Genomic DNA, 27,500 nt, shown 5'->3' with positions numbered 1-27,500 from the left:
TCATTTTTAGTGGCCTAGTATTCTCTCTCTCTCTCTCTCTCTCTCTCTCTCTCTCTCTCTCTCTCTCTCTCTCTCTCTCTCTCTCTCTCTCTCTCTCTCTCTGTCTCTGTCTCTCTCTCTTTCCCTCTAGTCTGTCGTTGTTTTTCTGTTGTTTTCTTCGTTATAGCAAAAGAGAAAGGTTTTCCTTGCCTGACTATTTGCTGTTACATCTCGCCTCATGCAAGGGGCTATTCTATCTCTAGGCCTCCACGAACCCACAGTACTACCTCTCTCTCGCCCTCCCCTCCTCCACCCACTCTTGCTCCCACGCACCTGAGTATTATTGTTAGCGGCCTTTCTCTTTCTCTCTCCTTGTGGGCCTTGTTAATTCGCGCAGTAAATTTAGCGGAAAACTTACAATTACTGGTTGCAGGTGTTCCTCTTCTCCCCATTTTCCTCTCCTTGCACGCTCGATACCTCCTTTGGGCACCGTTCCTAAACTTTTCTAAATAAAAGCGACCGCCGTTACACTCCTTTGCGTAAACTTCCTGGGCCTCACACGCTGCCGCCTCGCCTTGAAATCCTGGACGTTTGCCTGGTTGGAGTTTCTCTCTGTTACGCATCACACCGCCACTCCGTCTCAATCGTCACCTGTTGTGTGGTGGAGGCCACGCGAGGCTGGTTTCGAGTGCATGTGGAGGGCAAGAGTAACAGAGCATCAGTCGAGTGGAAGAGACTTTAACCGAAAGCTTAAAGGGCCGGAAAGGGAGCTGCTCCGCTGATTGACTGAGAGATTCCGAAGGTTTTACGGCCGAGTGAGTTTTACCGTGAAACGCGGACGAGCGAGTGGAATTTTACACTTGTTTTGGTGTGAGTAACTGGAGTGAAACAATTAAGCCTAAGAGGACTTAATGGCTTCTTATGCGGGGGGTGGGGGACGCATTATTAAGGAACTTCAATGGGAGAGGAATGTTGTAGGTTTTTTGTCATGCGAACTTAGGCGAGGAATCTCATTGGGTAAGAGTGACCGTGGGGCATCCAGGCGGAAGGGTGTGGGCAGCAGCCTCCTAAGTAGCCGGAAGCCGAGCGTCAGGCCGGCACGGAAGGCTGACGCGGGATGTAGGGTAGGAAGCATCAGTCACGGCGTCAGCTCGGTGTCAGCCGCCAATTGTCCCTTACCGGCACTAACGCCTCTCTTCCCCGCACTGTACCGCGCCGCCGCTGACCGCTACCTTGCCATCCACCCCTCCCCCCCCTCTCTCATCCCCCCGCGGCGCTGCTGGTTCCGCCTCCCTCTGTCTAAGGAACCTGTTGGCACTCACACCGACACGGGAAAAGCCAATAACGGGGATGGAAACAAGTGCCTCAGACTGAGCCGCCTTTGTAGCGATCACCTCAGAGTCGCGCTGTGTTTGCTACAAGTTTTCATCATCACCGCCCACGAGAGAGAGAAAAAATAGTTTATATCTATTCTATGTTAGGAGCAGAAGCCCACCCCTTGCCTCCCTCCCTCCCTACCCGCCTCTTTCTTTCCTTCAGCCTCCCGTCCGTGGTCGCCTTGAGTCTGTGTGTGACAGGAACCGATGTTTTCCATCCACTCTTTTTCACCGCCGGAATATTCTAAACTTTGTCTTATTCTTTTTTATATATTTTTATGTCCTTCGCTGAAACTCTTTCCACGACGCACAAAAACTCAGCGCGTCGTCGTTATCTTTACATTTTTATCCTTTCGCTGGAAATTACTAAAGTGTTGGATGGCCCCAGCCCGCCGCTCAGTGTCGCCCTAACAGATTCAGGTTATTCTTAAGAACAATCTGAAGGAAATCACGCCGCAGAGAACACTCAAGGTGCGCTACCACTCAGCAAAATCGAGTCGGGGTGAGGTAATGATCGACTGGATTCCTCCTTTCATCGCAGCTTAGTGCATTGCTTCAAGGAGAGCCAGATAATTTAGGTGACTGCTTGTGTTCCTTTGTTGTAAGTCCGACGTCTCACAGAGTGGTCGGCGAGTGGCGGCGAACAGCGGGGGCCATACTAAACTGCGTGTCATATACCCTTAGTGGTCACTTATAGATATTTACGACTCAAGTCTCTCTCACTCTCTCTCTCTCTCTCTCTCTCTCTCTCTCTCTCTCTCTCTCTCTCTCTCTCTCTCTCTCTGCAATACTCACCGCCGCCGTTCTTGTAGCAGAGGTAGGGGAAGCGCCACACGTTGCCGATACCGATGGCGTTACCGACTAGAGAAAGGATAAAGTCCAAATGGTTGCTCCAGGCGCCTCGCAAGGCCGTCTCGGGGTCCAGACCCTTGGGTTGAACGGCGGCATCGTTGGGCGTCTGCGGGAGCGAGGTACCATTGAGGCCGTACTGCGTCATCTCTAGCCCTCCGCCTTCGCCGCCGCCTCCTCCCCCTACAGCTTTCGCCTTGTTCTTCTCGTCTCCCTCCATGGCGGGCTGCGGGCTGCTGTCCTCGTTGGTAATGGTGGCGCTGGGTGATGCAAGCGGTGGTGATGCGTACGGTGTGCGGGTTCGGTGCTGGTCGAGGTTACAGCGAAGCCCTACTGCATGCAAGTGGTGGTGGTGGTAGTGGTGGCGGAGGTGGAGGTGCTGGCGGAGGTCGTGTTAGTGTCGGTGGTGGTGGCGGTGTTCTTCACTCGCTCCTGCAAGACAGAAATACAAGTCGTTAGGCCTAAATTAGCAGTGCTATTATTTACGCCACCAACACAAACATGGAGTAATTCAATCTCTCTCTTGACCTCAGTTAAGAAAACAAGTCATAAAAACCCAACAGACAATTTAGCAAGAACACCATAAACACACACAAGCACATGACACAGCAGCGTATCTTTAACAACTTCCAATAGCGGATAGTGGATGAAAAACACTAGACTCCACTAGTAAGCATGAAGGACTTCCGCAGTGGCCTGACATCCTCCTTTTCCTCCTCTTCCTCCTCTTCCTCCTCCTCCTCCTCCTCCCACCCTGGCAAGCGTCACCCACAATCAGCTTTTCCTGCCTGCGTCCTTTATCCTCCGTCCTGCAGGGAAAAGGTACACTCGAGGAGGCTCCGTCTGCCCCAAATGGACCCAAGCTGCTTAACCCCACGTTGTCTCGACGCATACATACCAAACATCCGCGTTCTCTTAGAAAAAGCGCTAGAAAACATCGTGTTTTTATGCCCAGAACTTATCAGTTTGTTGTTCATGTAGTGTTGTTCCTCCCCCCTCTCGTCCCGTAGCTCTGTACCGCTCAACGACAGCCGCTACACAGCTCAACTCCCCCCCCTTCCTCTCTCTTCCCCTCGTCCCTAAAAGTCCGCTGGCCGATATAAAATTGGTCCGTTTTGTTTCTCTTTGTCAGGTGAGGTCGAAGTACTATTTTTGTCCTGATGGCAGTGTTCCCTTAGGCGTGCAAGAGGCGGAGGAGGAAGAAAACGAAGGTTAAAAATAAAAACAAAGAGATAGGAAGCCGCTGTGTGCGTAGATAAAGAACACAAAAGATGAATATCAGAAGAAAGGAAGACGATGCGAGGCAGTAAAAGGAACAAGAAGAAGGTGATGAAAGGAGAAGACTGAGGAAGAGGCGAACCAGCCAGCACTTCCAGCAGCAGCAGCGAGATAAGACCACCACGCAGCGCCACAGCCACACACTTCGAGTCCTCACCGCGAAACCATTCAGTCCCGTACGAGCGAGCAAGAGTCGAGTCAATACGCCATAAATCATCCGCCACAGGAAAGCGACTCTTCGATCACGGCTAAGACCAAACATGACGGAGGTAAAGGAGCAAGTTTACGTCTCCCGCGCGTGACGCATTTATCGCGAGCAGCCGGGGAGGGGAATGTGGTTGTGTAAATACGAGTAAATGGAAGGCAAGGAGGTGGAAATGGATTACGATTTAGGAGTGATTGATGTTTCTTTGGAGTTTTCTCTACTGTAGAATACTGTAGTACGGACATGAAATAAAGAAAATATTGAGACAGTGGTAAAAACAGGGATAAAAGTCTTTCATATATTACCCTATGTTAAGTCTGTTTAGTAACTTCCCTTCAGAGCAATAATAATTCACATATACGAGAAAAGGGAGTATTGTATTTGGTAAAAGCTACAACATCCACAAACCAAACTGTTTCGCACGCTTACACACAAATGACTAACTGATTGATTGATTGACTGATTGAATGATTAATCTAATAACGCCACAACAACAGAATCATGCGGCCCAACATGTAAGGCAAATACTCAACATTAAAAACTCCTTTAACATAAAATAAAAAGGAACCTAAAACTAAAATATCTAACACCTAAAAATAAGGAGAACATGACTGATGGACTGAAGGGAATGACTGTCACTCTCATGATTTCTGTCTTACTGTCAATTCAGCGCAAAGGATCGGTCACTGCAGGATCCACTACAGGAGCGGCAGCGCGGCCTCTCCTTCAGCCCGCCTCCCGCTCTGCCGTTGAGGAAGGACTGCAGGTCACCCCGGGAGGCAGCGCGGCACTTGTTTTATCTCCTCCAGTGGTTGCTTCCTCCTCAGTCTCTTTCTATTTGTTTTTATGAATGACTACGTTCCTTGTCCTCTTCTTCTTGTTCCATCTCATTGCTGCCTTTCATTCTTTCTCATTTCTCCATCTTCTCTAGTCTCCTCTAATTCTTCCATTTTCTCATTCTCTTTCTACCCGTCATCCTCTTTCTTCTTAGTCGTCATTCTCTCTTGTTCTCGTTTTCCTGTTCCATCTCATCGCAGACTTTCATTCCATTTCATTCCTTCTCATTTCTCCATCTTCTCTAGTCTCTCACTCTTCCATTTTCGCTTCATTCTGTTTCTACCCGTCATCCTCTTCCTTTTTAGTAGTCATTCTCCCTCGTCCCTAGTTCTCCTTTTCCTGTTTCATCTTATTGTAGACTTTCATTCCATTTCATTCCCCAATTTTCTCCTCATCCTGTTCGTAAGTGTCATCCTCTTACTCTGTCAGTGTTCCTCTTTTCCTTACTCCTCTTCTAATTTCATCTCGTTGTTGCCATTCTCTCTCTCTCTCTCTGTTCCATCTCGTCATCCTCGTTCTTCTCACCAATCTTCATCTCCTTCCTTCAGATTGCATCTCTCTCCTCGCACCTCATACATCACAAGACAACCAACCATCCTTGCTAAACCTCCCCGTCTCCTCTTCATTAACATTCCACATCATTCTCCATAACTGGTGACCGTCTGCTCTCTTCCCTCATAACCCTTTTACGCTGATCCTCTCCTTCCTTCCTCCCCGTGCCCCTGCCCTGCCGTTCCCCTTCCTCCATCACTGGTTCCTCCTCTTCCTCCTTCCCTTGGGCATCAGCGGCCGAGGTGAGAGGTGGAACGGCCGAGTCCATTAATGTCAGGTCGAATAACCTCGTTCCCCTGTAATTCCTGAGCGCCTTCATGCCCAGGAGCGATAGGGGAGAGGGACGGGAGAGGGGGAGGGAAGCGAGGGGCCAAGGGACAGGCAGGTTACATTACACGCAACTATTCCTCCTTAACAGCGCGCTAAGTTGAAGTATTTGCCGCGCCATCCCGCCCTCCCCGCGTCCTCCTCATGCCATCAGCCGCTTCCAGCCCCCTCCTCCCCCCCCTTGAGCCCTCACGCCTTATAATAATAATTAACGTAAATCTAGCTTGTCTCCTCCCTGAAAGGACGCGGAACAGACGTAAACCATTAAAGAATGTCACGCCATCTTGTATTACATCACACACTCACACACAAAAAAAGCGGAGGGAGTAAAAAAAAAATATGTTGGGAAATAAAAGGTGAAAAAAAAGTTCATTTCACGTAACCTGACACTGGAGAGAAGACGTTCCCAGGCAGACGACAGAGAAACAAAAACAGGAGCGATGAACGGCCCCGAAAAAGAGGAACCAGCGAACGTAACACGGTGTCAAGAAAGGCGCGGCGGGGAGGTGGCGATGAAGGGCGCTTTTCACGGTAAGTACAAGGGCGTCTCGGTCTTCTGGGAGGTCGTGAAATACCTTCTTAATGCCCCGATCGGACAAGATAATAAGGTTTATCCTGTTAGAGCAATTACCAACACACGGGATAGGAAGACGAGAGGGGGTGGATAGGAGGGAGAAGGAAGAGGAGGAAGCGGAGGAGAGAGAGAGAGAGAGAGAGAGAGAGAGAGAGAGAGAGAGAGAGAGAGAGAGAGAGAGAGAGAGAGAGAGAGAGAGAGAGATTACGAAAAGAAGGGAGGAAAAAAATAAACATTACAACAGAGAAACACAACGATTGCAAAATTGTTGAAATGTAATATCGCAAGAATTATGCAAAACACAACACAGCAAGGAAGAGCGAGACAGAAACAAACAAGCACGTGGTCAAATAGTACATAATGAATTTACAAGGGCAATTCAACAGTTACAATAGTTGGCTGTAGCTTGAACGGCTCATGTTGCTACCTGTATCCTCCCATCTCTCCATTTCTTCGCCATTACTCATTCCTGCTACCCATCAATGCATTACCCCTTCCTGGTTCACACTTGGCTTTCTCCTTGTGTGTCTGTCAGGGTGTTTGTATTCATGGGTGGGAACTGACGTGAGGAGAAACTAATATTCTTTCGTGATTTGTTTGCATGTTAAGTTGATTTGCTTTCTTTCTTTATTATCTAACTATTTATTTATTTATTTTTTCACTTCATGGATTTATAAAGTTGATTTTTTTTTCTAATGTATATTGGTAGTTTAAGAATTCGTCTCTCTCTCTCTCTCTCTCTCTCTCTCTCTCTCTCTCTCTCTCTCTCTCTCTCTCTCTCTCTCTCTCTCTCTCTCTCTCTCTCTACAAGCCACACATCCAAACATTTATCTCCATCTCTTCCTGCCCTCTGCTTACTACCTCCACTTCAATAACAAACTCATCAGCGCTCAAATACCCCACTAACCATCTTGTCCACGAAATCCACTCACTTACCACCTCACTCATCTACTCACTTCACCCCAACACTATCTAAACACCCTCGTAAATGGCTCTTCCGTTCCTCGCCCAGCCTTTCCTTCTCCTTATGCGGCTTCCAACAGGTTGCCGGGCCCATGGGAGGACAAGAATCGTGGTGTTTGCTTACCGAGTGCCTTTCATTCCCTTCACCGGCACGACTCAAGTGGAAAGAGTGTCTGGTTAGTAAGGGAAGGTCAGGGTGTGTGTGTGTGTGTGTGTGTGTGCTTGTAGGGAAAGGAAAGGATGTGGGTTTTTAAAATACAAGGTCACCCAATGTGTTAAATACCGACATTTGATATGGGTTATATAATACAACGTCTCTCTCTCTCTCTCTCTCTCTCTCTCTCTCTCTCTGCCGTTACAACACAGTCCTCGTACCAAAATGTAAAGGATCAGTGGGTGTCAGACTAAGCGCATCCACCCCCTAAGAGAGCTGCCTTGCCGACACCCATTGAGAGCGGCAAGACAGTCTGGCTGCCTCGCACGTCTCCATTACCGCCGTCGCCGGGAGGGTTGCGGCCGGCGAGCGCTCAGTGTTAATTGCATGAAACGAACTCACTTCCAGAATAACATTAGGGGATTATACAGCTATAAGAGAAGATTTACTTGAAGGGAGGGAGGGAACGAGAGAGAGAGAGAGAGAGAGAGAGAGAGAGAGAGAGAGAGAGAGAGAGAGAGAGAGAGAGAGAGAGAGAGAGAGAGAGAGAGAGAGAGAGAGAGAGAGAGAGAGAGAGAGAGAGAGAGAGAGAGAGAGAGAGAGAGAGTAGGAATTCATGGATGATAAGAGTGTTTGTATATGATGCTGTGAAGTTTAGGGAACCATAAACAGAGGAGGAATGAAAGAAAGATTGTGCCGAGATGGAGATGAAGTGATGCTACCTAACGTAAAGATTCTCGTGGCGGAAGTGATGATACGGGAACTCTCTTTTCCCACACGCCCTTTAAGCCTCAAGTCACCGCCACCTTGATCTCCACCACGTCGGGCTTCGGGAACAAATAACTAAGTAACTATCAAGATTCACCAGCACGCTCTCTGATGACGATCCTGATCATTAATGTAGAAGCTTAGATCTCGTTAGGAAAGAGTGAAGGGTCAAAGGTCAGCCTCCCACGAGTCTCGAAGGAGGGAACGTTGGTCGGGAACAGAAAAGATGAAGTATGTTAGTAAAGCATCTCTCATACCAGGAGATCTATCCAAGTTCAGTGTCATAAGGGCAAAGGTAACAGGTGGTGGCGGGGTGCTGGTGGAGCGGCGGCCGCGACTGCGCGCTGTAAATAATAGCGAGCAACACGTGTTGGGCAACTGCTGGATCGCGTGGCGTCTCGGGGCACTGGATAATTAAGTAGTTGGTTCGTGTTCATGAGGTCAATTCCGTTTCAGTTTTTCATCCCGGCGACAAGTGTACTAATCTTGAGGAGTTTTAAGCGGAATAAAAGCTGTGACAAAAATACTTTTTTTTTTTTTTTCTGCCAAAACTTAACCGTAGGGTTAATGTTTCAACGCAGCGGTGTTGTTCTCGGAGGGAATGCAACACTATGAGTCGCGCAATGGAATATGAACAGCTGGGTTCCTGACGTGGCGGCATGAGAGCCGGAAATGGTGAATCTTCTTAAAAGGTGCTCAGTGCGAGTCACTAGGACCAATGAGTTCCCTAAACCTCTTTTGATCTTTACTAGCGACACTGGACTTCAGGTCGCCACCCCCCCCCCAGGACAGATCTTAAACTGGGCAGAAGCAGGACAGGCAAATACGGACAAAAAGATCAAGATTTCGCGGCTCCTTTATCACCCTACCGGCCGCCGCGCACCTGGTGACGCGCCGCGGACTCACCTGGACGAAGCGCAGCTCACACACGTCTGTCAGTCCACTCACGCCTTTCCGTGGTAGGTGAACGTGAACACCTGGCAGTATAAATATTTCTTCCTTTAAAAGTTTACATACGTGTGGTCAGTGTCAGGTTATAGCTGCAAGATAATCAGGGAATCCTCGGTGACCACTTAATCAGTTGGCAAGAAGGTACCCGCATAGCCTCTTCCTTCGTCAGCGCGGACGGCCATCGTCAGGCACTGTGCGATACTCACATGGGCGGCGAGTGTCGATGGGCGGGGGCAGCGGAGGGTTCACTCGTGGACGCCAGAGTCCGCATGTATGCTAAAGTCTTTACAGGCTAGAGTCTTTGGCGTCACAATTGCGGGGGGTGCACGAGGGGCACGGCGGGGTGGCACTGTACTCCTCCTTCCTTGGCTACGTCTCCAGTCATGCACTGTTCCCGCGCGCCTCCTGGGCCAACCTACCCACTAGAAGTGCCAACACACACTAGGCACTCGGAGGGTTCCAAGCCCAGGCCCACCGTGGCATCCCTCGGCCCCAGATGAAGAGGACCAATCACGCACCGAGTTGCCACCGCCTACCCAATGAGATTCCGGCATCACTCAAAGGACGCCATCAGCCTATCGGGCCATGACAAGCCGGGACACACTGAAGGAAGAACGAGCATTACCGACAATAATGAGCTGCTCCCTCCTTCCAGCCGCAGGTGAAGGGAAAGGCCTCGCCAGACGACCACGCCGCCCAAGGGTCTCTCTGGAGGCGGCGGGCAGGACGCTGAAGCCGGGCGCGGGCGGATGGGCGAGGTGGAGGGGGCGGTGTGGGCGGTAAGTGAGACTTCCCGTATAACCTCAACCATTCTATGACCTGCGCCCCTCGCCTGCTTCCCGCCCTCCTCTTCCCCCGCCACATTCCTCCCACCACCACCACAACCACCTCCACGTTCCGCCACCGATCCACTTCCACCACCTTGCTAAGTCTCGCTGCCACCCAAACACATCGACATAATGACAAACTCGCCCGCTACGTAGATCCCTCTTCCATCACCACTGACAAGAACACTCCCTTACTACAAGTCTTAGGTTCTGTTTCCCTCCCAACACCCTACTTTTTTTCCACTTGTTTCTTTCACCATTAGCATCGCCTTCACCATACAGTCTAAATCACCACATTCCGCCATCATTACCGTGACCCAGTTCCCGTCGTCCTCCCTCTCCACCACTACGGACGGTACTTCCTCTACTCCACCACTGAGCGCCGGTCCTAAGCACTTCCTCCCTCACACGACTCTCCACTCGCACCACACAGCCTCGCCCACCCTTCTTCAGCAGCGCCATATGATCTCGTTGCTGTGATCTCTTAAATTAATCAATCTATCGTCTCGCCTCTATTTTTTTCTCCGGTAAACGGGAAATTATCAAACACAAGAGAAACAATGATGTGAGCAATGATGAAAAAATAGGAAAATTATAATCTAACATGACAGTCGACATAAGATGCGAAAAAAAAAGACATGGAAAATAAAAACAAATAAGCATCAAGAACCGTAGCTTACAAATTCCTTAAACAACCACACACACACACACACACACACACACACACACACACACACAGACACACACGTTCGTAATCGGATGTCCATGTAGTGCCAATGTTGAGGGTAATGTTATAGGGTGATCTCATGAACTGGTACTTCCTCTACAGATCCTGTTCACACCAGGCCATCTCGCGACGCCCCTCCCGCTGGCCTCCCCTGATGCGTCATGCGGTGAATTGACTTGCTTTGTTCGCGAGTTACGGTGTTTAGTGCTTCCAATGGTGACCCGACATGGCTATCCTCTTCCTCTTAAGTATATCTGATTTTTCCTTCCTTCCCTCGCTTCCTCCCTTACAACGTCTCTCTCTCTCTCTCTCTCTCTCTCTCTCTAAGGGAGATGGAAAAGGGCAGTGTCTTCCTTTAAACTTTAAGAGACATTCCTCCGCCTTATTTCTGTTCTTCCTTCATTTCCTCTCTCCACTGGTAAGACTGCCACCTTGATCACGTAAAAGTAAGAAGCAGAACACGAAGCAAATAAATATCGTGCAACATTTTCTTGGTGAGCTGTTGATAGAACTTTTTTTCTTGCCTTGTTTCTGTATAATCTTGTCTTCTTATTGTTTTCTCTCTTTGTGAGCTGCTGATGGATTTTTTCTTGCCTTCTTCCTGTATAATCTTGTCTTCTTATTCTTTTCTATCATCACATTTCTTTTTTTTTTACTGTTATGATCTTTTCTATATAATTTTCCTTTCCATCGATAAAAAAGTCAACGGTAAGTTTGTTGGTAGACTGGCGATAGATTTATTCCCTTCCTTTCCTTTAGCACAACGTTCTTCTCTTCTCCCTCTTCCATTTCTATGATATTCCTCACTAACATGACTTTCCTTTAGCCTATTTTTCCTTTTCTATCTTCTCCTCTTCTATGCCATTCTTTTTCTATCTTCTCTTTGATGTACGAGTAATGTGCTTCTCATCCTCACTTTAAATTCATACGTATCGCATTTTTCATTTTACTAACCTCTACTTCCATTAATTTTTCTTTCTATTGATTAAAAGGTCGAAAGGAAGCTAAGCAAAACCCCTGGAGCCCTTCAGAAGCTTATTGTATACATCGCCTCTCGCCCTTCCCTCTTTTCTTGTGCACCCATACCCTTCCAACTGCCCCCCTTCCTCCCCTGACTCTCTCTCTTCTCAGCCTTTCCCCGTCTTCGTCTCACCCCTTACCCTCTGTCCTTACACCTTTCCACCTGCTCCTTGCCGCCTCCCTGTATCTCAGCCTCTTTCCCTCACGTCCCCTTCTCCTTCCCCTGCCCCTTCTGCCCTTATCCGAGGAGACTTAAGGGCTGAAGGGATGATCTGGGTAGAAAAATATACCAGTGAATAAAATATACAGCCAAAAGAACATGTTTGCTTTTTCTTTCGTAATATTGGTTCAGCGGTAATGTACTTTTATTTATTCTTTGTGTGTGTGTGTGTGTGTGTGTGTGTGTGTGTGTGTGTGTGTGTGTGTCTGTGTGTGTGTGTGTGTGGTTAATAAATGTTGATTTGAGACGTACTAATGTGTGTAGTTAATATCGTGTTTCTTTTGTGTGTGTGTGTGTGTGTGTGTGTGTGTGTGTGTGTGTGTGTGTGTGTGTGTGTGTGTGTGTGTGTGTGTGTGTGTGTGTGTGTGTGTGTGTGTGTGTGCGTGTGTGTGTGTGTGTGTGTGTATGTGTGTGTGTGTGTGTGTGTGTGTGTGTGTGTGTGTGTGGGCCCGCGGTTATATGACTGATGCCGGGGAGGAAGTAAGCGGAGGAGGCGGGCGAAGACGGTGGGAGAACGAATGGGGGAGAAAAAGAGTGGGAAGGGAGGGGACGAGAAAGTGAGGGAGGGTGTAGAGCTGCTGAAGTGTGACGCCACCTGACAGCTGACACCACTCCGGGAAAATTAATTGTCTCAAGAGAAGAACATCTGTTTCTTTGCTTGTTTGTCGCTATTTAGGGAGCGAATCGAACTCCGAGTAAAGGCAACCAAGACATCTCACGTTCAAAAGGGTCCCGCTGCCCACACGCAACCTGTTGAACGCAGGGGAACGCGTGGACTTAGGCTATACATGTTAGGTTATTTTATGTTGCGTTACGTTAAGTTAGCGATGCAGGATAAAGATGCGTCAGGGATATAGACAAGAGGATACAAAGCAAGACATAAATGATTCAAGGGAGTAAGGAAATACTTTAAGAGACAGATGAGGATTTAAGACACCTGAAGGATGCTTCTAAAAGACATAAAGGATACCTGTGCTGGTAAATACGGAAACGCTGAAGGATGCAGAGATTCCTGAACACTTGCAGGACTTCAAATGACACTAGAAAAGTAAATGAGGTAAGGGACATGATAGAACTTGGGAATCTGAAGGAGTTAAGCAGATGTGATTGTGTTGTGAGGATAAGGAAATGACTGATTGACTAATTTGAAAAGCAGCAACAAGTTCATATGACGCAGAGGAGGAAAATCAATGAGTGAGATAAAAACGCCATTTACGAAGCCAGGGAATGCACACAAATCAGATATGTAATTTGATAGATACAACCACTTCAGATAAGGAAGTGAGAAAAAAAAACAACTTTCCTCCATTAAAATGAATTTGTTTCAATTTCGCTTTTGTTTATTCATATCTTTGTGAGTTTTTATTTTTGTTATTTTATTTCTATTAATTATCTATTTTTCAACTTCCTAATTTTTACTTTCTGCATATATTTGCCCGTTCGTTCATACGATCTTTTTTTTCGTAAACTTTTCTTTTTTTAATTTCTCCCCCCACCCCCCTCTCTCTCTCTCCTCCTCCTCCTCCTTAAATTCTTTCTGTTCCCATATGTCCCGCAGCTGACGTGGGATCTCAAGGGTTCTTGTAGCTAAGTGTCAGATAATTGTCACTTGCTTTAATCAGCAGCACCATCAGCGGCCGAGCGTCTCACTTCAACAGTTCACAGGAGTCTATCAGCACCAGTATCTCGAGAGTTTAATGCGATGATGAGCCGTGTTGCATGTGTGTGTGTGTGTGTGTGTGTGTGTGTGTGTGTGTGTGTGTGTTTGTGTGTGTGTGTGTGTGTGTGTGTGTGTGTGTGTGTGTGTGTGTGTGTGTGTGTGTGTGTGTGTGTGTGTGTGTGTGTGTGTGTGTGTGTGTGTGTGTGTGTGTGTCTGTTATTTCTTCTTCTCTCCACCCGCTTGTTTTTTATCTCTTCTCATGCTTAAATTTGTATACACTATTACAATTTTTTTTTCCTTTTTTGGTCACTAGCACTTCAGTTTTCTTTACACAAAAATGCTCCCATAATATATGTATGAAAAACAGTATTTCGGCCACCACCGGAGACTCGCGGATCTATGGGGGAGGAAAAAAATACGGTGGTGGACGAGGAAAAAATCGTATCCTCTCGTAAAGCTGGAAACAGGACCGTCGTAAATTGCATTTTCTTACTGTTAAAAATTCTTTTCCTCTCACGGTAAACCAGCAGAGGCGGAAAAAAAAAAAAAAACAGGGCACCAAAATAACTAAGCAAAACACGCTCTACAGGAAACAGATGCGCCTAAGAACACATTACCAGCGAGGCAAACATGCTAATCACTTATTACGCTACGCAACATCAGCTGCCTAACGTAAACATAAACCATCAAATGATTAAATGTAACTATACCACAGTTTTCCTCAAAGGGCAACGATAAACATATCAAAAGCATAGCAGCATCAGCTGACTAATGTAAACATGACCTATCAGTTGATCATTTATAAATAAAACACGCTTATCATATGAGGCCAAGATATCGCCATTGCTTGATTTATGAACATTCCTTGACATAATGGTGTAGGATAAAAAAAAAATCATTCATATTCTCATGGGTTCCAAAGATGATACCGACGAAGTGGATGCTCACTTTACTATTCCGAGAAGGACAAAGGCCTATATTATTAAGTAACCCAATACTTGCAAAATTTTGCGATTAGAAAGTTGTAGCACTTATTCAGAAAATCGTAAGGGCGATTATTCCTAGCAGACTGTGAGTGGAAGGGGAAAGGTTTACTTGATAATCTGACCCTTCGTTATCTTCCCTTCCCTTTATGTATTTTAATTTCGGAATGTGGGTGTGGGATTTGAGGAATATGTGGCGGCCTGGGTGGCGGCACGCAATGGAGGGAGGTGCACTGGTGAAGGGAGGATAGGCCCTAGGGATGTGACGGAGGACGGGAGGACGGAGGACGGGTGACGGGTGGCTGGGTTAAGAGAACAATATGTGCGTCCCCTGAGAGTTGTGACGGTCCAGAACGTGAATAGTGAATCCTTTTGCGACTCGAGCACTTCAGCCTGAGTCACGGAGGGAGAGGAGGACCCGACGGACAAGAACAAGAGGCGTGAATAGTGTGAGGGTCAGGCCGCTCCGTATTACTCGTAGGCCTTCTGCAGTAAGTTTCCTTATGAAACACTTACTGTCCAGCCCCGCCCTTGCCGCCCTGTGGTTTTACGCATCATCTTTGCAATAAAAGTCTTCCGTCCACTACTTAGAGAGAGGGACGCCCCGCCAGCTGCTTCTCGTACTGTGCTCTTCCTTGTCCTGTGTGTGTGTGTGTGTGTGTGTGTGTGTGTGTGTGTGTGTGTGTGCGAAGTGACCTTTGTTATGTAAAACAGCACGGATGAGATAAAGTGTCTAGTACAAAAAAAAGCCCCTTCTTCCGGGATCATTCAAAGATGCTAAGGAAACATTCAAATGATCAGTCTTGCTTGCGTGTTTATCCGCCAAAACGTTTCTTTTCTTTGAAATCTGTGAAGTTGGGCAGATTCTCCCTCGTCTTGACGGAAAATATACACGACGCATGACTCGCCTCGTGTATGTTGCCTCCCTGCCTCTCTGCCTCCCTCCACCGCGTGCTTCGTCTGCTGAGCCTTTCGCGTCAGGAGGGATCAAGGCCTATCATCGCTCCGACCAGAAGCAGCTGTGGCGGCGAGCATCAGGCTGGCCTCTGTTCTGACGGTTGACGACAACTGCTGCGAAGCTCACGGCATGACACACACACACACACACACACACACACACACACACACACACTAAGGGATGCCCATAACAACTGAGCCTCTATTCAAATATGACGTCATGCGGAAAGGAGATCTCGGTGGGAGCATCACGCCCGCCTTGCTTGGCCGAGAAAGATAAGAAACTAATGAACAACACCGAACGGCGGCACCTCACAGCGAGAACACTACCTTGGGAGCGAGGCTGCTTTTTCATTCTCAGCAAGACGCTCAGTGTATTCCAGTATCAATTTTTCTCGCATGAAATCAAAAGGACAGAATGGGCGCTGCTTTTTTGAGGTTGCGAAGTGATAGGTGACGCAGCGGTGTTTTGTGTTAGTCAGGCGAGGTGGGGTCGCCGCTCCCACCCCCCTCACGGCTCACAGGTGTCAGGCGCGCGTCACCTGTAGCGGCCTCCTTCTTGCTCTCACAAACTGAACACTGTAACTTTAACTTGACTTTCATGCACTGGCGACGTGGAATCAGATGAATTTTTCTTTCTTTTACCTTCCTTGACTTTGAAAAATGTTGTGCTGCTCCGCGGGGAGTGTTACTGGTCGGCTTTCGCGGTTCGTCCACCAAAGAAAACAAACCACATTGCCGCCAGAATACAAATGGGAGGCGAAGGAAACGTCCTTTAACGGAGTCACTCGGGTCCTTAAACACGAAAGCCCACAACTTGATCCGCTGCTGTGACAGTCTGCAGCCCCTTTTTCGACTTCCCTTTGGCATCTCCTTCATGTCCCCCCTCTGTTTTTCGTCCCTTTCAAGAATTCCTCAGGTCCCTCCCTCCTCTGCTCTCCAGGGCCTCTCTCCTCTCTGCCCTGCTCCCTGTCGGGTGAAGGAGAATTGCAGCCTCGGAGCAGCTCTATCCCTCGGACAGTCACGACGTCCGGCCATAAACCACCCCGGGTCTTAGGGTTACTTTACACTTACTCCACTCGCTGCCTCTTCCTCCACCACCAAGCCTCCATGCCACGCCCCAGCAACCAACGCCCTTCCCTCAGTGCCTCCAACGCCACCTGACTTCTTACCCTTTGAATCTATACTTACACAAATACTCATGACATACTACTCCACAATATTTTCATGCCCACATTCCCTCCACGGCCAACATCAATATCGTTATCAGCCTCGTAATTCTCGACGATTTCACGGCAGGACAAAAGTTTTCCTCAAATCTTCACGAATTTTTGTCGGTTCCCCGTATATTTCAGACCGCCCCACACAGCATAACGTTTTATATTATCTCCCTCTACTTCTGTCTCCAGCATCTCCCAGCTCCTGTAATAAGTGTACAGCCTTTCCAGTCTTCCACGGCCTAACCTTTCAGTCTCAGCGCTCACACTCCTGCTTCCTAGACATCCACTAGCAACAGTTAACACACCTACACATGACAGACATATGATTACCAAAAGGGAAATAAATATCAGCAGATATTTACACCGTTCTTAGTCTGTTTACTTGCCCTGTTCTGATGCTAAACACAAGAAGAGATGACACCACTACCAATACCACCTAGCCATCCCTCGCCCCTCATTTTCAAACTATACCTGTTCCTCCAATTAAAAATATACCAAGTGCAGCCGACACTCTCAGTTACACTCCACTGAAAGATGAGTTAACGAGGGAATAAATCAGAGCGAGGCACGTGGCCATCTCTCCCATCCACCCTCGCCCGCCCCACTTCTGGTTCGACTGGGACATATAATAAGGGAGAAGAGGGAGAGTTGCCTCTGTGAGTGGCGGTGACAGGAGCGTCCCCGAGTGAGTAATGACGAGAGAGAGAGAGAGAGAGAGAGAGAGAGAGAGAGAGAGAGAGAGAGAGAGAGAGAGAGAGAGAGAGAGAGAGAGAGAGAGAGAGAGAGAGAGAGAGAGAGAGAGAGAGAGAGAGAGAGAGAGAGAGAGAGAGAGAGAGAGAGAGAGAGAGAGAGAGAGAGAGAGAGAGAGAGAGAGAGAGAGAGAGAGAGAGAGAGAGAGAGAGAGAGAGAGAGATCAGTGGAGTACGAGGATAACAAAATTCAAGAGAAGAGTAACTACAACAAAGTGAACACCAAGAATTTGCCAGAAATATGCCCCTCCCCCCAAAAAAAAAAATTGAAATATGTCAAATTTTACGATTTGAAAAAAAAAAAAAAACGAAAGGACGAAAACAAATGGAAAATAAATAAATCTCTTAAAAATCTTAACACAGATGACAAATACACGTAAAAAAAGTGAGCGTGGAGATAGAAGACAGGAGGAGAAGGAGGAGGAGGAGGAGGAGGAGGAGGAGGAGGAGGAGGAGGAGGAGGAGGAGGAGGAAAAGGAAGAGGAGGAAGAGGTACTTGAGTGTCCAATTTGTAACACTAGTAACGCTAATTAAAAAAAAAAGAAAGAGGGAGGGCTATAAAAATATTACTATGGTGAAGAATGCTTGAAAAGAAGAAAAAGGAGGAAGAGGAGGAGGCAGAGGGAAGGTCCAGGAAGGATAGCGAAGAGGGGAACAAGGAAGGAAGAAGGGATAGGTGGGGAAACAGGGAGACGGAAAGAAAAGAATAAAAAGGGAAATGCAGTTAATTAAATATCAAAACAAGGAAAAGGAGGAGGAGGAGGAGGAGGAGGAGGAGGAGGAGGAGGAGGAAGAGGAGGAGGAGGAGGAGGAGGAGGAGGAGGAGGAGGAGGAAAGAAGAAAAAGAAGGAGAAGAAGAAGAAGAAGAAGAAGAAGAAGAAGAAGAAGAAGAAGAAGAAGAAGAAGAAGAAGAAGAAGAAGAAGATTGAAAAGAAGAAAAACAAGAACAAGAATAAGAACAAGAACAAGAACAAGAACAACAAGAATAAGAACAAGAACAAGAACAAGAAGAATAAGAAGAACAAGACCAAGAAAAGAAGAAAAGTAAAAGAAAAGAGGAAGAAGAAGAAGAAGAAGAAGAAGAAGAAGAAGAAGAGGAAAAGAAAGAAAGAAAGGAGAAGTAAGTGAGACGCGGAGGAACAGGAGAGACAGAAGGCTGGCAATGATACCTGACAACCACCATCTCATCTGTAACCTCAACAAGCTTCACTTAGGGAAGGCAACGAAACTTAACTGACAGGGGGCAAAACCTCAGCAAAAAACACTTGTCAGTAACACACACGACCTGAAAACTCTGGACTAACGAGCGACGCTGACAAACTAGCTTCACCCAAACCAAAGCTGAGGGAACAGGTGAGAGAGAAATATGGTTAAAAAGTCAGATGGGAAATAAAATAGGAAAAGAGAGTAAGGAGAAGAAAGGGGAGATAAGGAATAAACACTAGGGACGTATGGGATGAAAAAAGAACGTGGAAATTTGGAAGGATGGAAGAAGAAGAAGAGAGAAAAAGGACAGAGCTGATACCGAGAAGAAAGATTATGAAAAAAAAAAAAGACAGAAGGGAAATAAAACTGGGAAAGAGAGAGGGAACAAAGAAGTAGTAGGTGAGTATTGCATGAAAAAAAGGGATCAGGAAAATAGCAAGGACGGTGAAATAGAATGAAAATAAAGAAAAGAGATGGAAACAGTTGAAGAAGACAATAATTCCCAGAAAAGAAGAAGACAAGACAAAACAAGACAAGAAGAGACGAGACAAGAAAAGGGAAGAGAAAAAAAAATGCTAAGAAGTACTAGAAGACCGAACGCCACTAATCAACCAATAAGAGAGCATCAGCAGAGGAAAGGCTAGGGCAGGGCAGTGCTGAGTGTTGGGCGGGGCGGGCAGGGACACTCAGGCTGACGGAAACTATACTAAGAGTGAGGGTGATCGAACTCCTGTGTGGGTCAGAGGAAGTGAGGAACGCCCCTGCATTTTGACGGACAGTGGACGGAAGGCGGGGACGGGGAGGAGGAGGAGGAGGAGGAGGAGGAGGAGGAGGAGGAGGAGGAGGAGGAGGAGGTGGAGGAGGAGGAGGAGGAGGACTAGAATGAGATCACGAAACAGTTTAGAGACAGAGAGAGAGAGAGAGAGAGAGAGAGAGAGAGAGAGAGAGAGAGAGAGAGAGAGAGAGAGAGAGAGAGAGACATAAGTACTTGCACATAACTGAGGAAACTTAGAAGAAAACAACATGAACTTCCTTACGAGAGAGATAGAAAAAAAAAAAAAAACTCCAAGGACAAATGAAAATAAAAATGGACTCACGTTGTTTCTTCTGCGCAACTTTCCCCGCGTGCCTTTCTAACTTTGGCCAAGCGGGGAAGCAAACTAAGGGATATTACGTACAGTTGAACATGCTAACCTTAAAACAGCTGACTATATTCCCCAAACTTTTTTTTTACCTTTAAATTCCAACATAAAAGGGGAAAATAGTGTTAGAGGGTTTTATTAGACTTTTTTCCTTTCTCTTTCTGTCTTTTATATTCACTCCTTTACTTGTTCCTTTCGTTTTCTTTTTATCATTTTCTCACACGTAGTTTATTAATGACAGTGTATTGTTGAGTTACCTTCTCTCTCTCTCTCTCTCTCTCTCTCTCTCTCTCTCTCTCTCTCTCTCTCTCTCTCTCTCTCTCTCTCTCTCTCTCTCTCTCTCTCTCTCTCTCTCTCTCAATGAAGGAGAACACAGTGTACTACATATAACACAGTATGAAGGGAGGCACGCTGAGGGGGCGGCAGGCGTGCTTGGGAGGGGAAGAGAACAGTTAGCAATGGGACAGGGAGCGAGGCGGATGGAGGGGTCGAGGGGAGCAGGAGGAGGAGGAGGAGGAGGAGGAGGAGGAGGAGTGAGAAAGTGAATAAAAGACGTGATAAATTCGGTAAAAAAGAGGTAGAATATACCTACGTTAAAAGAGGGACTTACCCACACACACACACACACACACACACACACACACACACACACACACACACACACACACACACACACATGCACAAAGCCACACCGTGTTAAGCCCTACACAAATCCACTCTCGCACCTTCACCACCTTGTCGCCTCGCCTACAAGAGCAGCAGGTGACCCGGAGACAAAGAAACGTGAAGGTCCCTTGAAAACAGAAACAGAGATACGTACGTCACCGGAAGAAAAATGTCTCTCTCTCTCTCTCTCTCTCTCTCTCTCCTCTCTCTCTCTCTCTCTCTCTCTCTCTCTCTCTCTCTCTCTCTCTCTCTCTCTCCCTCTCTCTCTCTCTCTCTCTCTTCTTCCTCCCGCCTCTTGTGACAGGTCAAGCGTAAGATGATGTAAACAGGAAGACAAGACAAAGATCATTACTGTGAGTATTGAGTAGTGCCGAGTCGATAACACGAGGGAGGAGAGCACGAGGACTCAAGGGGGAAGACAGAGAAAGGGAGAGACAGGGAGAGGAGAGGCAGACAGACTGACAAACGTAGGGGAGAGGAGGAGGAGGAGGGAAAGGCAGTCTGGAGGCAGCGAGAGAGAGAGAGAGAGGAGGAAAAGACGGAGGAGGACTAGCCATGATTACACTGGACTGGATGAGGTAAGAGGGAGGAACTTGGAAGAAAATGGAAGGTTGTGTCCCACGAGAATGTTACAGAAAAGGGGAACTGAATGTTTCAAGAATGATTCTAAAGAGACGTGGGGGTTGAGAGAGAAAGGTTTGTGTGGAGCCCCGAGGGACAGAGGAGATGGACAAGGTGTAGGGGAGGCAAAAGGTAAAAAATGAAGAAGGGGGAGAAAGAGGAGGAGGAGGAGGGTGATAAAAAAAAAAATAATAATAATAAAAAGACACACACAGAAGTAGGATTTTGAGAAGGGTAAAAAAAAAAAAAAAAAAAAAGCAGACAACAGTTGTAAGCGGATGTTTCGGGCCCAGAGAGAGAGAGAGAGAGAGAGAGAGAGAGAGAGAGAGAGAGAGAGAGAGAGAGAGAGAGAGAGAGAGAGAGAGAGAGAGAGAGAGAACGCTAGGATTTTCCACAAGGGCTCAAAGACACAAGTTAGCGAAGGAAAGAGGAAGAAAAAGAGCGTTTCTGAGATTCTTGAGGACCCAGGAAGACTTTCAACCCGTAAAGAAAATGTAAAATGCACACTGAAAAAGAAACGGGAAGGAAAAAAAAGAGAAAAAGGAAAAAAAAAATGTATATCATAAACGTTGCGAAGATTAAAGGACAGCGAATGAAAATATATTAAAAAAAAAGAAGGGACTTTGAAGGAAATAAAAAGAATCTTGAGTATAAAAAGACGAAGACGAACCAGATTATAAGTGTTGGATATAAAAAAAAGAAACTTACGGGGAGAAATATAAGTAAGAGTAAAGTAGGAGGAAAAATGATAAACAGGGAAAATAAGACAGGTAGGTTTTATAACACACTGCAAAATATGGAAAATGATAGCGGAAAGAACGAGGCGATTAGGAAAGCTTGGCAAGTAAATTACGAGGTACGAGTATATGCTGCATTTTGGGGGAACCGTGAAGAGAGAGAGAGAGAGAGGAGAGAGGAGAGAGAGAGGAGAGAGAGAGAGAAGAGAGAGAGAGAGAGAGAGAGAGAGAGAGAGAGGAGAGAGAGAGAGAGAGACGAGAGAGAGGAGAGAGAGGAAAGAGAGAGAAAAAATGTTGGAGGACAAGAACTGGAAATAAAAAAAAATAATAAAGTGATGGAACAAAAAAAAAGTGATGGAACAAAAACCACTGAACCGCGGAAATACGAAAAACGAATGAAGCAGAGTAACAGAAATATGAAAAAAAAAAATGTAAAAAAAAGTATGCACAGTGAAACGAAAGAAAATAAAACTTGCTAAACCGAATGAATGAATAACGAACATAAAAAAAAATAAACCAAAGAGAAAAATAAAAAGTTAAAACAAAATATTCAAAATCCCAAAATCATGTAAAGCTTTCCCACAAAAAAAAAAACGAGAAAAATAATCCTAAAAACAAACAACAACAGCAGACCACTAATATGCAAAAAATACCCTGAAAATAGAAAAAAAATTATCAGAAAATAAAAGCAAACCCAAAAATATGGAAGGTCGCGATCCAATTTCATCCCGAATATGGAGTATGGGAGTATGAGAGGAGGAGGAGGAGGAGGAGGAGGAAAGAAGAAGAAGAAGAAGAAGAAGAAGAAGAAGAAGAAGAAGAAGAAGAAGAAGAAGAAGAAGAAGGAGGAGGAGGAGGAGGAGGAGGAAGAAGAAGAAGAAGAAGAAGAAGAAGAAGAAAAAAAAGATTAAAAAAAGAACAAGACGGAGGAGGAGGAGGAAAGCGAAGGCGTGTGGTAATATTGAAAAGAAGTGGAGGACAGTAGGGGTGACTGTAGGAGAGCCAAAGAACTGGGTGTGGTGGGGGGGATGGTGGGTCGTGATGGGGGGCGTGTTGCTGGGAGGTGTGGGCGTGTGAGAAAGTGCAGGTGGTGATGTGTATTCTTAATGTACCGGGAGTGTCGTGAGATGTACCCTGCCCCTCTGCCATCCCCCTGTCTTGTACCTGTCCCTTGGCGCCTGTTATCCTCCTTCCCCCTCTCCTCCTCCTCATCCTTCTCCTTCTCCTCCTCTTAAACTTCTTCCTCTTCTTCCTTCTCCTCTTCTTAAACTTCTTCCTCTTCTTCTTCCTGCTCCTCCTCCTCTTCCTCCATCATCACCATCGTCAGCCACAATTAGTATCAACACAAATTTAAGTGTATTTTCCTATCGTCTCTCTTTATCCAGTAGTTAATTAGAATTAGTTCCCAAACTTTCAAGCAATGACTTTACTATCTTTTACTGTTTTCGTTAACTCACATAATCTTTCGTAACTATTGGGGAAAAAAAAAAATTAATACACAAAACCACGAAACCGCAACACATACAAAGAAACACATGACAAAAAAGAAGTATACAAGTAAAAATAAAAGAGGAATAAAAAAAAAAAAAAAAACCGTAAACACGAGAAAAGTAAGTAAAAAAATGCCGAAAGCATCCTCCAGTTCACTTAAGAGAGAAAGAAATACATACAAACTAGAACGCAAAGCAACTTATAACACCTCACACAAAAAAAAAAAAAAAATGTAAAGTAAATGAAAAAAAAAAAAAAACATAAAAACAACAAAAGCCTTAAGCCAAAGATACATACACTCTAAGCGTCCTTCAGGTCTACTTCCCAGAGACGAGGAAAACAATGCCTGAGATATCCCAAGCTATTATTTCAGGTACAAAAAGTTACGTAAGGCTAGAATGTATGTCAGGAGCCTCTTGGGGTGTGGGTAAGGTAGGGTAAGGGTTTGTAAGGGTGTCTCTGAGCATCAGGTGTGGTGACCCTAGGGAGGAAAAGAGAGGGAGGGAGAGGGAGAGGAGAGAGAGAGCTGGGTTGCTCAGGGAGACTCAAGCTGGGTAGGAGTAAAGTTATCGGTCGAATGCGGATCGATGGATGGGAATATGGGGAGAAGCTCGGCAAAGAGGAGGCGGAGGAGGCGCTGAAGGAGATCCGGAATGTTATAGTGAGGGGAGGAGAAGGAGGAGGAGGAAGAAGAGAACAGAAAAGGTGATGTTGGTCTAACTAAAGAAAACTAGAGGAGGAGGAGAGAAAAATGAAAGGAATAGAGAAAGTGATGTTGGTTTACTAAAGAAACTAGAGGAGGAAGAGGAAAGAATATATGAAAAGAAGGAGATAAAAATAAACTAGAGGAGGAGGAGAGAAAAATTAAGAGGAAAAATAAAGTGATGTTGGTCTACTGAAAATAAGACAATAACACGAGAAGAAAATTAAAAGGAAGCAGAAAAAAACAAATAACGATGATTTACGAAAGAAACTAAAGGAAAGGAAAGAACAGAGGAGAGAAAGGAGGAAACAGGAGAAAAGAAGCTCATTTACTATACAACGAAAAGTAGGAACTGAATAAAATAATAATGGTCTGCTTAAAAAAATAGAAAAGGAGGAAAGAAAAGAGGAAGAGAAGAACAGAAAAAAATTATGAAGAAGAAGAAGAGAAAGAAGAGAAGAAAGAAGGGAAAGAGAATAAAGTGGTTGCTGGTCTACTTCAGAGACTAGAAAGGGAAGAAGAAAAAAACTGAGGAAGTGTTTGAAGTCTACTAAGAAACTAAAGGAGCGGGATGAGAAAGAGGAGGAGGAGGAGGAAGAGGAAGAGGAGGAGGAGGAGGAGGAGGAGGAGGAGGAGGAGGAGGAGGAGGAGGAGGATAAGTAGTGCACAAGGGCGATGGCGGCGAGATAAGAATGTTGGTCTGTCATCAAAAAGACTGACGCTGCTAATGATCTGAATGAAGACGCTGACGAACCCTCAAGGTGATCCCGGAGAGAGAGAGAGAGAGAGAGAGAGAGAGAGAGAGAGAGAGAGAGAGCGAGAGAGAGAGAGGATGAGAGAGAGAGAGAGAGAGAGAGAGAGAGAACTCGCACATACACGATGCCCCTTCTCTTCTGCTGCACGAAAGAACATAAAGGAACACAAAGGAAGAACACCTGCAAATCCTTTGGGCCTTACGAGACTTTGTTTAAAGCTACATTATCTTATCAAAAAGTTAATTATATGTGTTTAAAAATCTACATATATACTTTGATTCCCTTCTAGTAATTAAGTATTTACAAATATTATTAGCAGCAGTACTTTTCAACGTTCTAACACAAGTAGAAATCGTATACTCAGAATTCCAGAGAGTTCACTTAATTTCCTGTCAATTTTGAGGATATTACGAGCAGTACTTTGTAGAGTCCGTCTTTCCTGCCGGGGCGAGGGGCTTGCGGCACCCTCAGAGACACACAACGGAAAGCCTCGTCCTGCGGGAGGCGGGGCGAGGGTGCGGGCGCCTACCGGTCTTGCATCATCGTGGTTCTTCGTTAATTTACACCCTCATGTCTACCGCCTGTCCTGCTCCTTGTGTTGCTGCGTGACAGGCGGCGCTGGTGTGGCGGGAGGGGCTGCTTCAGGTCTGTTTGTTCACATATCAGGCCTAGTGTTTGATTTTGATTTAGGGACGGGAGTGTGAGGGTCGTTCTCTCTCTCTCTCTCTCTCTCTCTCTCTCTCTCTCTCTCTCTCTCTCTCTCTCTCTCCTCTCTCTCTCTCTCTTCTATATTTTTTTCCGCCCTTCTCTTCCCTTTTCATTCATTTTATGTGTTCTGTTCTCTTTCATCATTCATTCTTTCGTCGATCTCTTTCATCCTTCCCGAGTCCCTTTCCTTTCTTCATTCCTTCCTCCTTTGCCTCTTTCTGTCTCCTCATGTATCTCTTACAGTTTTCATCTCTCATAAGTTTTCATTTCCGTTAATGTTGTTATGATTAAACCTTATTATTTATTTATTCATTAATTTGTATTCCTTTTTTAGACCTTCCCTCCACCTCGTCCTATCTTAAGAAAAAAAAAAAAAATCTAGAATCTTGAGTTTACTTTCCACATCAGAAGAGCACTCTAGAAATTACAACTATTTTCTTATATACTGCCAAGAAGACGAAAAATGTCCAAACAACATTTAAAAATGTTGCAAAAAAGAAAAAAAAAAAAAAAAAAAACAGGAAAAAAAGTCTTTGGAATATCGAATACACAATTTCCACTTTAAAGAAAAGGATGTAGAATGTACTGCCAACAATATCTTAACATGCTGATGAGAGAAAAAAAAATAAATAAAAAAAAAAGATATATAAATATATATATATATATATATATATATATATATATATATATATATATATATATATATATATATATATATATATATATATATATATATATATATATATATATATATATATATATATATATATATATATATATATATATATATATATATATATATATATATATATATATATAACATCGAGTGAGCAATTCCCACATGACAGAAAAGGAAGCTGCAACATACGAGTAACGAGAAACAGAGAGAAAAATCCTGTACACAAAACATAAAATAACACACACACACACACACACACACACACACACACACACACCAAAAAAAAAAAACAAAGCTGAAAAAATCTTCTATGGCATCTAGTACAAATATATCATGTGATGGTAGTGAACGTTACAAGGTACTGCAACTAATATCCAAAAATCAGTGCAAATAAACTAAAAAAAAAAAAAAAAAAAATCTGAAACATAGCAGTTTCCACAAGACAGAAAAGGATGCGCATCGATTTTCCCTGTGACCTAAATAATCTTTCCCGCGGCCAGGACTATGGAACAATACGTCGAATGAATGTACGCATTCGAAAGCGTCTTCAGCGAGGCATTGAAATCAGAACGCATTGCTTGAAGAGGAGAGAGAGAGAGAGAGAGAGAGAGAAGAGGAGAGAGAGAGAGGAGGAGAGAGAGAGAGAGAGAGAGAGAGAGAGAGAGAGAGAGAGAGAGAGAGAGAGAGAGAGAGAGAGAGAGATTTTTTCTTTTCTTTTTTTCTACTAATGAAGGAAGTCGTGACGCACAGGTGACAGGTTCTCTTAGGTGCTCAGGTACGTACGCACAGTCAGTTAATGTAGGTCGTGGGACGGCGAGGCGGCGAGTGACAGCCTTGTTTGTGGCGGTGAGTGGCAGGCGGGCTGGGGGAACTCACCCTGACACGACACGAAGGAGGAAATGGGGCCTTGATTTGGGATTTCTGCAACGCCCAGGAGAGTACAGCGAGTAGACAAGCCAGAGGTGGACAAGGGGACAGTGAGTGAGAGAGTAAGTGAGAGCGGAGTACAGTGAGGGGACGGGCGGGGATGGAGAGGATGAAGGAGGATGGGAGGGAGGGGGTAGTGAGAAGGGGAGAGAAAGAGAGACAGGGGGAAGGGACGGGAGGGGGAGGTAGGGATGAAGGAGGGGGAGGGAGGGAGGGAGCCAGGAAGCAGGTCCATTATCTCGTTGAGGCAGGGGGCGAGCATAAGTCACAATTGTGCGTGTCACTTGGCCCTCACCACACCGGACGCAACCGCACCTACAGCACTGTCCTCTTCCGTCCATCCTCCTCTCTCTCCTGCTCCCATCACGCTGCTCATCGTTTCCCATTATGAACAAAACCTTCCTGAGCCTCCCATCCGCTCAGTGCCACAGCTGTCGTTAGTGCCACCCCCGCCACAGCCTCTGAAGCAGCGGGGCGCTAGACCTCCCTCAGAGCTGCCGCCGCGGGGTGCAGGGTGGTGACGGCGGAGGCAGCTACTACAACCCGTGCTATTACAACGATTTAAAATGCCTCTTAAAGCTGCCACCTGTGAAAAATTAAGCTGTGAACTGCTGGCTTTACAAATGTCAAGTCAAGGGCAGTGACGAACTAACTTTTTTCTTCTTTTAATTTTAGTTGATTGACGCGCC

General features: G+C 45.8%; 1 protein-coding gene across 3 annotated transcripts in view; it reads right to left on the bottom strand.

Moving 5' to 3' along the window:
- LOC135106378 (sodium- and chloride-dependent GABA transporter 1-like) overlaps positions 1-27,500 on the bottom strand; it is a 78,776-nt gene that overhangs the window by 31,708 nt on the left and 19,568 nt on the right. Inside the window, exons 1-2 of one of the 3 annotated variants that reach the window (XM_064015329.1) lie at positions 9,439-9,618; positions 2,151-2,636 (exon numbers count right to left, since the gene is read on the bottom strand). In XM_064015329.1, the coding sequence (XP_063871399.1) occupies positions 2,151-2,424 (274 nt within the window). In that variant the 5' untranslated portion in view covers positions 2,425-2,636; positions 9,439-9,618. Of the gene's footprint in view, positions 1-2,150; positions 2,637-9,019; positions 9,261-9,438; positions 9,619-27,500 lie in introns of those variants that run through there. The other 2 variants (XM_064015327.1, XM_064015328.1) reach the window with 2 other exon arrangements.

This window comes from Scylla paramamosain, chromosome 13, assembly GCF_035594125.1.
Source record: "Scylla paramamosain isolate STU-SP2022 chromosome 13, ASM3559412v1, whole genome shotgun sequence".
Lineage (NCBI taxonomy): Eukaryota > Metazoa > Arthropoda > Malacostraca > Decapoda > Portunidae > Scylla > Scylla paramamosain.
The sequence above is the reverse complement of the archived record's forward strand: the minus strand, read 5'-3'. Positions and strand labels throughout refer to the sequence as shown.